The sequence below is a fragment of the Poecile atricapillus genome, chromosome W (assembly GCF_030490865.1).
Source record: "Poecile atricapillus isolate bPoeAtr1 chromosome W, bPoeAtr1.hap1, whole genome shotgun sequence".
NCBI lineage: Eukaryota > Metazoa > Chordata > Aves > Passeriformes > Paridae > Poecile > Poecile atricapillus.
The window spans coordinates 52,901,258-52,911,675 of NC_081288.1; the positions used below are offsets into that span (position 1 = coordinate 52,901,258).

Here is a 10,418-nt window from a genome sequence, read left to right on the forward strand (position 1 = left end):
TGAAAAATATTCAGCAAGTGCAAAAGCAGCAAAAGGAACCAGGACAACACTGAAGATCCCACAAAAATTGTATAGAAGAACAACAGGAACAAAAATAATTCCAAAATGGGTTTCTCTGCTCTCCTGAGATCGTTCCAACCTTTCCTCTAACAAAGGCTTCAAAGTCTGTTACTGCAGCATATCAGAAGGACTCTCACGATACAGGACCTGCACTTCTTGTGTGCAAGCTAGAGACTGCAGAATTAATGCAGGTAAATATTTTCTATATGTTACTAATCTCTCAGAGACAGTAACAGTGTACACTGTTCAGGCAAAAGCAACATCTTCCTGATTAAACCACCTGTACCAAAACCTTTAAAAAAGAAAAAATTTCTGCAATCTATCAAGAAACTTTCCAAATCTCTGACTAGGTCAAATCAAGTGTTCCTAAGTCAAAGGAATGAAGCGTGACTCTAATTTAAATTCCTATTATCTCGGAAAAGTCAGTGAGGAAAAATATCCCATACTTTGCTCTATTTTCTGGACATATTTAAAAATGGTGTAAGAAACTGTATTTAAAAGAATAACGAACTGTGTTTGAGCACTGTCTTCTACCCATTTGCCACACAGTTTCAGAGTAACACCCTTAAAAATTCAGAAATAATAAAATCTCCTATTTGTAGGACTTGAGATGTAACGTACAAGACAAACTATTTCATTTATACTAAGGTATTCATTTTCTAAGATTCCTCTAGAACTCTGCACTCATAACCATAGACTGGACTTTTAAAACTCATTGAAGGAGTTAATTTTTTGATCACAAGGCAATTTAATTGTTTTTCTGGATCACAAGGTAATAATTATTTTCTAAAAAAAAATTCATAAAAACTACTGAAAGTGGAAGAAAAGCATTATTTTTATTGTAAATCAAACTATGTTTAAGCCAATACAGCATACACAGACACTGCAATGTTATTGCCAACGAAGTTACTTTTCCAATATGTTTGCTAAGTATGTCTCTACAGCGCCTAAATGGAAACAGTTATAATCGATTTTGAGAAATAGAACACACAAAAAGGACCTTGCAGATGGAACTATTAAAATTAAAATGAAGACACAAACTCCATGAAAATCAACAAGACATGTACCCTTCTGCTGCTTTCTCTGTAGCCTTCCAGCTACAGAAAGAGGAACAACTACTCAGGTGGAACCCACTGCTTTTGTAATTGGATTTTCATAATCTGAGTTGCTATCTCTAGGTAAAAGTACACACTTGAAAAGTAAAACCACTTTTACCTGGTTCCTTCCCTATCCTCCTTCTGTCTCTCGGAAAACCCATATAGATGGGTTCTGTTCTGACAGACAGAAAGTAACAACCCTAAGAAGTGAACACAGAACACAAATCAAATGTTTTCACAGGCTGACAAGCAGCACTTCCAACTATCATCAAATAAGTACATTCACAAAGCTTGTGCTACTGTATCTGATGCCTCCACTAAAACCAACATGAACACAGTAAGCACTGACAACACAAACCCACTAAGAAAAGGTCACACTGATTCTCCTTGTGAGCTACTCTATGGTTAAGGGTCTTACCTCCCCTGTCCACAGCAGGTGCACCCAATGTAAAGCCAGCAGCTGCTGCCCGGTGTGGAGTGCCAAGTGCAGTGATGCCTCGTGCACCACCACCTGTAGAAGCACCTTCTCCAGCATTTTCCCAGTCTGCATATTCTGCCAGTTGTTTACTAAGACTGCACAGAGAAAGAGAGGAAATACATTTGGTAAAAAATAATCACATACCTGCATACACCATTTAATAGAAGAGTTAACAGCCACTTCTTATCCAGCCTATTCTAATCCTATCCATAGCCATATAGGTTTATATACTTATATGCACATACTGCATGACTATTACACATTTCAATATTCACTACAGTCATGCTCACTCTATAGTCATATTCAAACCTATGAAGGTATTAACTCCTGCTGGGTACCTGTCAGGTTTCACCTCTGGAGAACTGTAGGATACAGATATATTTTAGGGTTTATATTGAGCAAATGTGAGCTTAGCAATAAAACTTGAAATCTAACAGAGAACGCTGGGTAAAAATTTTCCTGGACTCCCAAGTTAACACTAGACAATGGAATGATACATATCAGAAGATAAGAGGAAATGGCCACAAGTTGTGTTAGGGAAGGTTAAACTGGATATTAGGAAAAATTACTTCAGTGAAAGGGTTGTCAGGCATTAGAACAGACTGACCAGTGAAGCTGTTGAGTCACCACCTTTGGAGGTATATGAAAGATGTTGTAGATTGGCACTTAGGGACATGGTTTAGTGGTGAGCTTGGCAGTGTTAGGTTGATTCTTAGAAGCCTTTTCAATCTAAATGATTCCATGAAGACATCACTGAGCACACCTTCAACCCTTCACGTCTCACCACACTATTAAACCTTGCTGCTATCAAAAATTTTTAGAATACCACACTGACAACTTGCTCTAATGATACAGCTTAAAATTTACCTAGAATATCCATGAATAACAGCATAATCCTCAGCTGTCCATCCATTAGTGTCTTTATGGGAAACATCAGCACCATAACGAAGAAGAACCTTTATCAGATTAAGCTCTCCACCAGAAGCAGCAGTCATAAGTGGGGTTCTGAAGGATCCAAGGAATATGATATGAAATAGATTGTTTTATACAGTCACTGTAATTATTTTTGTTTCTGTTTGCCCTCAAAAAAGTATTCTCCCCATTACTTTAAAATGAACAAAAGAAAAAGCATTTTCATTAAGAAAAACAATAAAATGGGAGAGGGTCTCAAAACAATTAAATGATTAATCTTAAAGCTTCCACACAGACAACACTTAAAAATTCTACTACTGCGCAAGAGATTGGCTTTTCAATTTGAGGGAATGCTGCTGAGCTAGTGGCAGGCTTCCTGCCAGGAAGGCCATCACAGACAGTAACATTTTGCAATTCTCAATGTGGAAAGCATGGAATGAGGTATGATCATCTCTCACAAGTCACACAGAAGTAACTGCTTCAGTGTGGCTCCTTGTTTTGTATTTCTTCAGATCTCATTCCCATGCCTCTTTCAAGCTAACCTGAAGAATATTAAAGAGACTCATGTAAACTTTTGATAGCCCCTCACCTTTCACATTGATCTCGAGCATGCACGTCAGCTCCTTTTTTAAGGAGAAACTCCACTATTTCTTCATGATGTTCAGAGACAGCAAGAATAAGAGGAGTAAATCCCTCCTGAAACAGCAGATAAAGTTAAAAATCAAAGTTAAAAAACCAAAACAACCAAGAAAACAAAACTTCAAGAAGAATATGAATACAACTTTTGGAAAGCACTTCAACAACAAATATAAAAATTTACCTTATTTTGGGCATCAATATTGGCATTATGCTCAAGTAACAGCCCTGCTACAGTAGTATTACCAGGCAGGACAGCCAGGTGAAGGGCAGTGTTGCCGTCAGCATCTGCCAGATTTGGGTCAGCACCATGTTCTAGCAGAATAGCCACACATTTTTCTTGCTGGCACTGTACTGCCTGGAAACAAAACACAAAAAACTTCCAGCATTAACATTTCACTTTGTTGCAATTCCTCTATCTTCCCAATACTGGGAATTAAGAGAACCTTCAAAGATTAGCTAGCATATGCCCATTCCCCACCAATCACAATTTGCGTGATTTTACAAAGGTCTTCATAAAGAATACTGAAAAATACGTAATTTAGTTCATAATCAGTAAGCCTCACTTGGAAGAGCATACCATAGTCCACGTACCTTCATCAGCGGCGTTCTGTTATCATTGTCAAAAAGATTTAGCTTACACTTGTTTTCTACTAGATACATAACTACATCCACATGGCCATTTGCACAAGCAAGATGCAGAGCTGTCCTAAAAATTAAATAAATTGAGTTAGCACAGACAAGGATAATTTCAGGCTTTTTTGATAAACAGATATGACTACAAGTTTCACTGTGCAAATCTCAAGCTTAAGAACCCACTTCATTAGCAGTACCAGTAGCTGCACACCAAATGCTTGGGACTTGCTAGCAAAAAACCTCCACAGCATCTGCTTAGTAAGTAAGGGGACATTTCCTTCACCGTAGAACTGATCTGCAGAGATTCCTGTGCCCAGACATTCGGTATTACCCTCAGTGGGACTACAGACGTAGCACAGCAACAGAGACCAAAGCTAGGGAATTTGAGGACTATGGCAAGTCAACTTCTAAGTTTTTCTTTGATCATTCATGGGCCAGAAGTGTATTGGAGATGTAGGAGATGGGTTTAATTGCAAGAATATTACAGTTTCCCTGCACTTTGAGTATTTCTCCATTTTCTCTAATTTTTTTACTACTGAAGCGCCTCCAACAAAATGTAGCAAACCAGAGAGCAGAACACTCTGATCCGGACTACAGGAAGGTAGTTTTTGACTTTCCTGTAATGTTTAACTATCATAGTCATTAAAAGCCCAGTACAGAAGAAGTCTTCTCCAAGGTGGCAATACTGTGTTTCTACACTATATAACCAGCACAGGAAAACTGTACTTTTTTCTTCAATTTAAAGCCTTGCCAGAAAGAAATGCAGTCCTTCAAACCACAACATCTTAGGTATGATGTCAATTAACCAGTCTACTTGTACACAAAGACACAATCACTGAGGAAGTCATTGCATGTGTTTCCTTCTAGAAATCTAGGTGTTTTTAGGGCAATAAAACAAGATGAGTTTTATTGCTGCTGGAAGTCCAGCCTTCTCGACAGCCAGCCTAGGAAGCTGAGCTACTCTGCTAAAACCAGCATTTCTTCAGAATATCACAAAGGACTGGACTCAGCCTTTTCAGAAAAGGTGATTCCCTTATGCTCATGATAGATTCACTAGGAACTCTGCTGTAGCCCAGGGCTTCTCCTTAAGGTACAACTGTTAAAAGTGTTTGCTGTGCTTGACTCAAACCCCCGTAGAACAACACCTGTAGAAGCAACAGCTTCTTCTTCAAGTCACTGACCAGATCTTCCAGTTCAAGGAAGTTATTAGCGGTACCAAAGCCTCAGAACAAAAAACTGCCACCTAAAACCACACTGTGGCTTAGGTTGCCGCATCACACTCACAAAATACAACATGCATGCAGCATCAATAAACAACGCGTTTATTTTGTGTTAAATCCTTCCTAACTGCACTGTCCACCTGTTTTTTAAGTTGCTCCCAGCTGAGGCAGTGCATTCTTCGGGCTTAACTACGGAACCTGCACGCTGAGCCCTCAGAGATGCATAGAGATGGGTGCAATTACACTCAGACTTCAAACCCTGGCCAGAATGGCCACGAGGTTCCTCTTCCAAGTCCCCTCTGCCAGGCTAATGGCTCACTTCCACCCTTGCACCAAGACATACGACTCCGGGAATGAGGGCACTGAGGAGGCCGGGCCAAAAATGTTAAGGCGTCAGACGGCCGAATTCAAGGGGTTTTTGGCGGCAGAAGCCTGATTTCCACAGCCAGCCAAAAGCTGCGCTGGGCTCCGGCGCCCGCACTCCCACTCCTCACAGCGACGCTGCCGCTCCACTCCTGCGCCGGGGAGCTCCGGGGGCTGCTACAGCTGCACCTGCGGCTCCCGCCCTTACCGCTCCGCCTTGTCCCGCCCGTCGATGCCGTATTTCCTCAGTCCCTGCCGCACCTGGGCCAGGTCGCCGCTGGCGGCCGCGCGGTGTAGCTTGCCCAGGTCCTTCTGCCGAAGCTCGTAGGCACCGGCAGGGCAGGGAGTGGAGGAGCTGCCGGGCGGCGGCTGCCCCTTCCTCTTCCTCCCGAACCCGAAGATCCTCTTCATCCCGCAGCAGGAACGCAGGCACAGTCCCGTCTAAGTAGAGCGACGGCGGGAAGCACAAGCTGTATCGTGCCTCAAGCAGGGACAGGGGAGGGGAGCTCCCGGCAGCGACCTCGACTCGACGCGGCTCCGGCAGAGCGAACCCCGGGCGTAGCAGGGGGACGGGGACGGGGACGGGGACAGGGACAGAGACTAAGCCCACTACCCCCCCACAGCCCCAGCCCCCACCCCGACCCCACGCGCGGCCAGCCCCGCGCAGGCGCGGGAGGGCAGCGGCGGGCGGGCCCGCGCAGGCGCGGCCGCGGGGGGCGGGGAGTTCCGGACGGAATTAATGTCCCAGGGCATTTAATGCTGCGTGGGTGCTGCTGTTAGGGTTGGGTGAGTGGGTGCTAAGAATAGACAGCGAGGATTAATGCAGGAGGAAAGGAGATGGAGCGGAGCTTCAGACATCATCTAGTAACGAGCCTGACCAGATGCAGAGGAATACATATGGTCCAGGTAGCTGGGTTCGTAAGCGCCGATTGAGATGCAGGTTAAGCTTTGGATGCGAGCCCGAGACAAGAGGCCAAGAGTGAGCTGCCAACGTTCGGGATAACCAGGGGCGCGAAGGGGGGGGTGACGCTAGTCAGGTGAGCAGACTGAGAGACAGCTGGAGCCTGGAATTGCCGACTTTTTGGGTAAAAAGGAGGTGAAGACCGGTGACTCCAGCGAAGTCATAGACATGGGGAGTGGGACGAGAGCCGAAGACTCGGGCGGAAGAGCAAGACTGGGTCAGAGGGCACCTGTGAGGCTGTGGAAGCCCACAGGTTCTCTATGGTGGTGCTCTCCTCAGAGGCACCAGCTCGAGCTGTTTCTGTGTTACTGCGCAGGAATAAATTGCTTTATGGAACGAGGTATCTGAGGCTCTGCTATGGGAAACGTGCGGTCGAACCGCTAAGGAAACTTGGTGTGACTGTGCGAGAGGAGGGTGTGGGGAGATGTTCAAGCGGGGCGCCCCGCACCTCCCGGGAGCCGCCCGCCGTGCAGGGGCTGCGCCTCCAGCCCTCAAAGCCTTTGGGCCTGCGTGTGTGACTGGCAGAGTTTGCTGAAGGGTCACACGGGGAAGCTTCCGGAACACCCGTGACAGAGTCAGAAAGTTACATTCTGGTAAATGAGGCTAAGTTGGTACCGACATAGAGGAATACAAACATGCGTGCGGACGGCCTGTATGAGAATGTAGTACAGAAAGCAAAATATTTGGTAAGTTTGGCATAATTCTCAATATTGTACTGCTACAGTGATAGCACTGGGTAGTTCATATACCATATAATTTGGGGGTGATGCCATGGTACTGTATACCCTAGGGTGTCTGGCTAATGGAACACTCCTTCTTATCTTTAGAAACTGCTTTTTGCATTTGAATTTCTGAAAAACAGATGGCAAACAAAATAGTTATTGCAATGGGACAGGAATATAGGACCACTTTTTAGGGAGGTAGTTCAGCCCCTGGAAATATTTTCTTGTCCTTTATCTCTAAGAATGGTATGTACATTAAAATCTTTTATTTTCCTTTCCAGAATGAGTCTTCATGGTTTTATCAAATGTTTGCTTTTGGCAGTATTTTCTTGTACCGAGGTGACTGATGTAGAGTCATTTTCATTAGCTGATTCTCAGTGTATTAGCAGTGTTTTGTTTTTTCAGACCTGATCGCTAGAAAGAAGAGCCAAAATAATAACAATAATTTAAAAAAGATGAAAAAATACTCTTTTGCTGAAACCACAGCTAAGCAGGTTCAGGTTGCAAAACCTAAATTTCTATGAGTATTAGGAGATTACTATTAGTAACCATTTTGAGAGTGTCTCTATAGTCAGTCTGACCATTTAATGGAAGAATAGAGAGCAAAATTCATTTTTTTAACTGGATATATTTGTTTTCTTCCAGCTGACTTAGAAGAAAGGCAAGTTTTATTTACAAGATGGCAACATGGGGTAAACATGAGTCATCTCTATGTTCTTCAGGAGGAAGTATTTAATCTCAACTTCTTTTCAAGTGGACACATGCACAGCCAGTTTGCTCCCCGGCTAAGACCAGGACACCCTAATTCCATTCAAATATTTCAGAATGGTATCAATAAAAAACCTGTGATTACAATGTCAGTTTTAGGTGGTGACTTGGATAACTGGATGGGCTAAAATTTGGTTTCATGCTTTTAAAGATAAGGGGATGCTGATGGAGTCATAGAGCCATATGGGTACAACAGGAACTGTTCCTTTCTTACTAACCAAAAAAGATTCAAAATAAATAGCTAGTCTCTGTCACTAAAGCAACTGGCAGCACTTTGTCTCAATCTTTGTTCACACTATTTCTTTAACTGTGTTGGCTCAGGGTGCTGTTGAAGATATCAAAGTGTTTGTTTTTAGTTTTGATCCATTTATATTTTTAATTTCATTTTTATAGCTCATTTTTGGATTTAGGTTTGGGTTTTTTTTAGATATTGGTATTTCCTATTCTGTTGCATTTTCTGTTCAGTGTGCTTTATGCTTCTCTGTAGTTTTCTCAGTATCATCTAATAGCAGCTGTTTCTTTTTCTGTCTGTGTGAAATGTTTCATTCCTGTTCCTGAATTCTTGTTTCATTACAAGACTTGTGTACCAGAGGAAGATTTCCAAATAGGGCTTAAGTGTGACTTAAGTGTTTCATAAGTACTGGTATTTGGATTAGTCTGCTATAACCTTTAACTCTGCTCTTACCTTTAGCTCAGCCAAGGTATAAAGTGGAAGTCTGAAATTCCCCTTTGCCAATATGGCTAATTCCCCTATTAGAGCACCTGGTGTATTTTGTCTACCAGGAAGGAAAAGTGTCAGTAAAGACTTGGGCTAGTAACAATATACTGCTAAGCATCTGGTTTAGTACACCTGCTTTGCAACTGCTGTATTTATAGGAGTGGTACAACTTAGAAAAGCTGGGAGGATTGTGTGTCTCAGTAGTGCCAACTGTGAGGGTCTAGGGGATGGGGTAATTAGCACACATCCTGAAGACAGGGACTCGAGCAGCTTTTGCCCTGAGAGCTGCTGCTGTGGGGGTGCTTCTGGTGTGCTGCCTCTGAAGCCTTCTACAGTCATTGAGTAGTTACCAAGTCAAGTGGGGGCAGTTTGACTTGTTCCCAGTCCCGCCTGACATACCATATCCCATGCACACAGTAGGATTAACAGCTAGCTTTCCATTCAGAATGTAGAAGGGATTTCTTGTAGCTTCCACTATGTGATGAACAAGACATTTTATTTTCAATACAGTATAAGAGCTACTCTGAGATTGGCTCAGTTGGTCAGAGAATGGTGCTAACACCACCAAGGTTATGGGTTCAATCTGTTTATGGGCCGTTCACTTAAGAGTTGGACTTGATCCACCCTTGTAGGTCCCTTCCAACTCAGAATCTTCTGTGATACTGTGATTCAGAAGAGGCTTCCTAGCTTGTTCAGAACCACACATACTCACTGGCTCACACTTTTTGGGCTACCAATCATGGAAATGAAGTCTGTTGTTGTGGAGTCAGGTAGGTCACAATTTGATTTGTGAGGTTTGTTTCATTTTAGTTGAGAAAAATTCAAAATAAGACCTTTGTCTTCTTTTTATTAAGCTACTTGGAAATTATAAACCATAAGAAAGGGAGAAATGTCTGCTGACAGTAGGCCTGCAATGCACTGAGAACTTACTTCAATTCCCAAATGCTGTGGCTTAACCCCAGACACAAACTGAGGTACCACACAGCTGTGTGATCACTACCCCCTGCATACACACTAGCACCTCCCCTGCCACAGTGGGATGGGGAAGAGAATTAGAAAAATAACAAAAAAACCCTGACTTGTGTGTTCAGGTAAGAACAGTTAAATAATTGATACAAACAAAATGATAAGAATTGTAATTTTTAAAAAAGGAAAAACTAAATCCATAAGAAACAAGTGATCCACAATACAGTTGCTCACCACCCACCAATTGATGCCCATCCTGTCTGACTAAGCCTGGTTTCTATGGTGTGGAATATCCCTTTGGCCAGGTCCTGTCCCAGTTTTTTGTGCATCTCCCCACTGTCTGAGACATGAGACATTGAAAACTCCCTGACTTCTGATGAGCACTGCTCAGCAACAGCCAAAACATCAGTGTGTTATTGTGCTGGTTTGGGCTGTGGTAGAGTTAATTTTCTTCACAGTGACTGGTATGACGCTGTTTTGCATTTGTTCTGAACAGTAATGATAGTATAGAGGTGTTTTTGCTATTTTTGAGCAGTGTTGGGTCCCAAGAGTGCAGTCCTGGACCACCTGCTCTGGGATAGCCACAAATGTCAGGTCCTGAGCAGGCACAGGCCTACTCAGGTAGATGATATTTGGGATACCCCTGGGCTAAATTAGAACAATGCCAAACAATCAAGTAAATCAAGTAGAAAGTTTTATTTATGGCAACAGTGATGGCAGAACTAATATTTCTTTCCAGTCTTACTCATATGCTGCAAAGTGCTGAATGTTCGGAATCCAACTGCATCAAGGCTGTATGTTCTTCTTCAATGGAGAGTCTATCAGTGATTCCAGTAATGGTAGTGAAATAATTTGAGCTACAATGCATTGTAGGGTTAGAC

The 10,418-nt window shown here is 42.9% G+C and overlaps 1 protein-coding gene across 1 annotated transcript in view; it reads right to left on the reverse strand.

Annotated features, from left to right (window-relative positions):
* The window catches only part of LOC131591855 (ankyrin repeat domain-containing protein 26-like), a 49,725-nt gene extending 43,866 nt beyond the window's left edge, over positions 1 to 5,859 (reverse strand). The window contains exons 1-6 of the mRNA XM_058862956.1: positions 5,611 to 5,859; positions 3,778 to 3,892; positions 3,368 to 3,541; positions 3,137 to 3,243; positions 2,503 to 2,640; positions 1,576 to 1,730 (exon numbers count right to left, since the gene is read on the reverse strand). Of these exons, the coding sequence (XP_058718939.1) occupies positions 1,576 to 1,730; positions 2,503 to 2,640; positions 3,137 to 3,243; positions 3,368 to 3,541; positions 3,778 to 3,892; positions 5,611 to 5,813 (892 nt within the window). The 5' untranslated portion in view covers positions 5,814 to 5,859. The remainder of the gene's footprint in view (positions 1 to 1,575; positions 1,731 to 2,502; positions 2,641 to 3,136; positions 3,244 to 3,367; positions 3,542 to 3,777; positions 3,893 to 5,610) is intronic.
* Between the last annotated feature and the right edge of the window lie 4,559 nt (positions 5,860 to 10,418).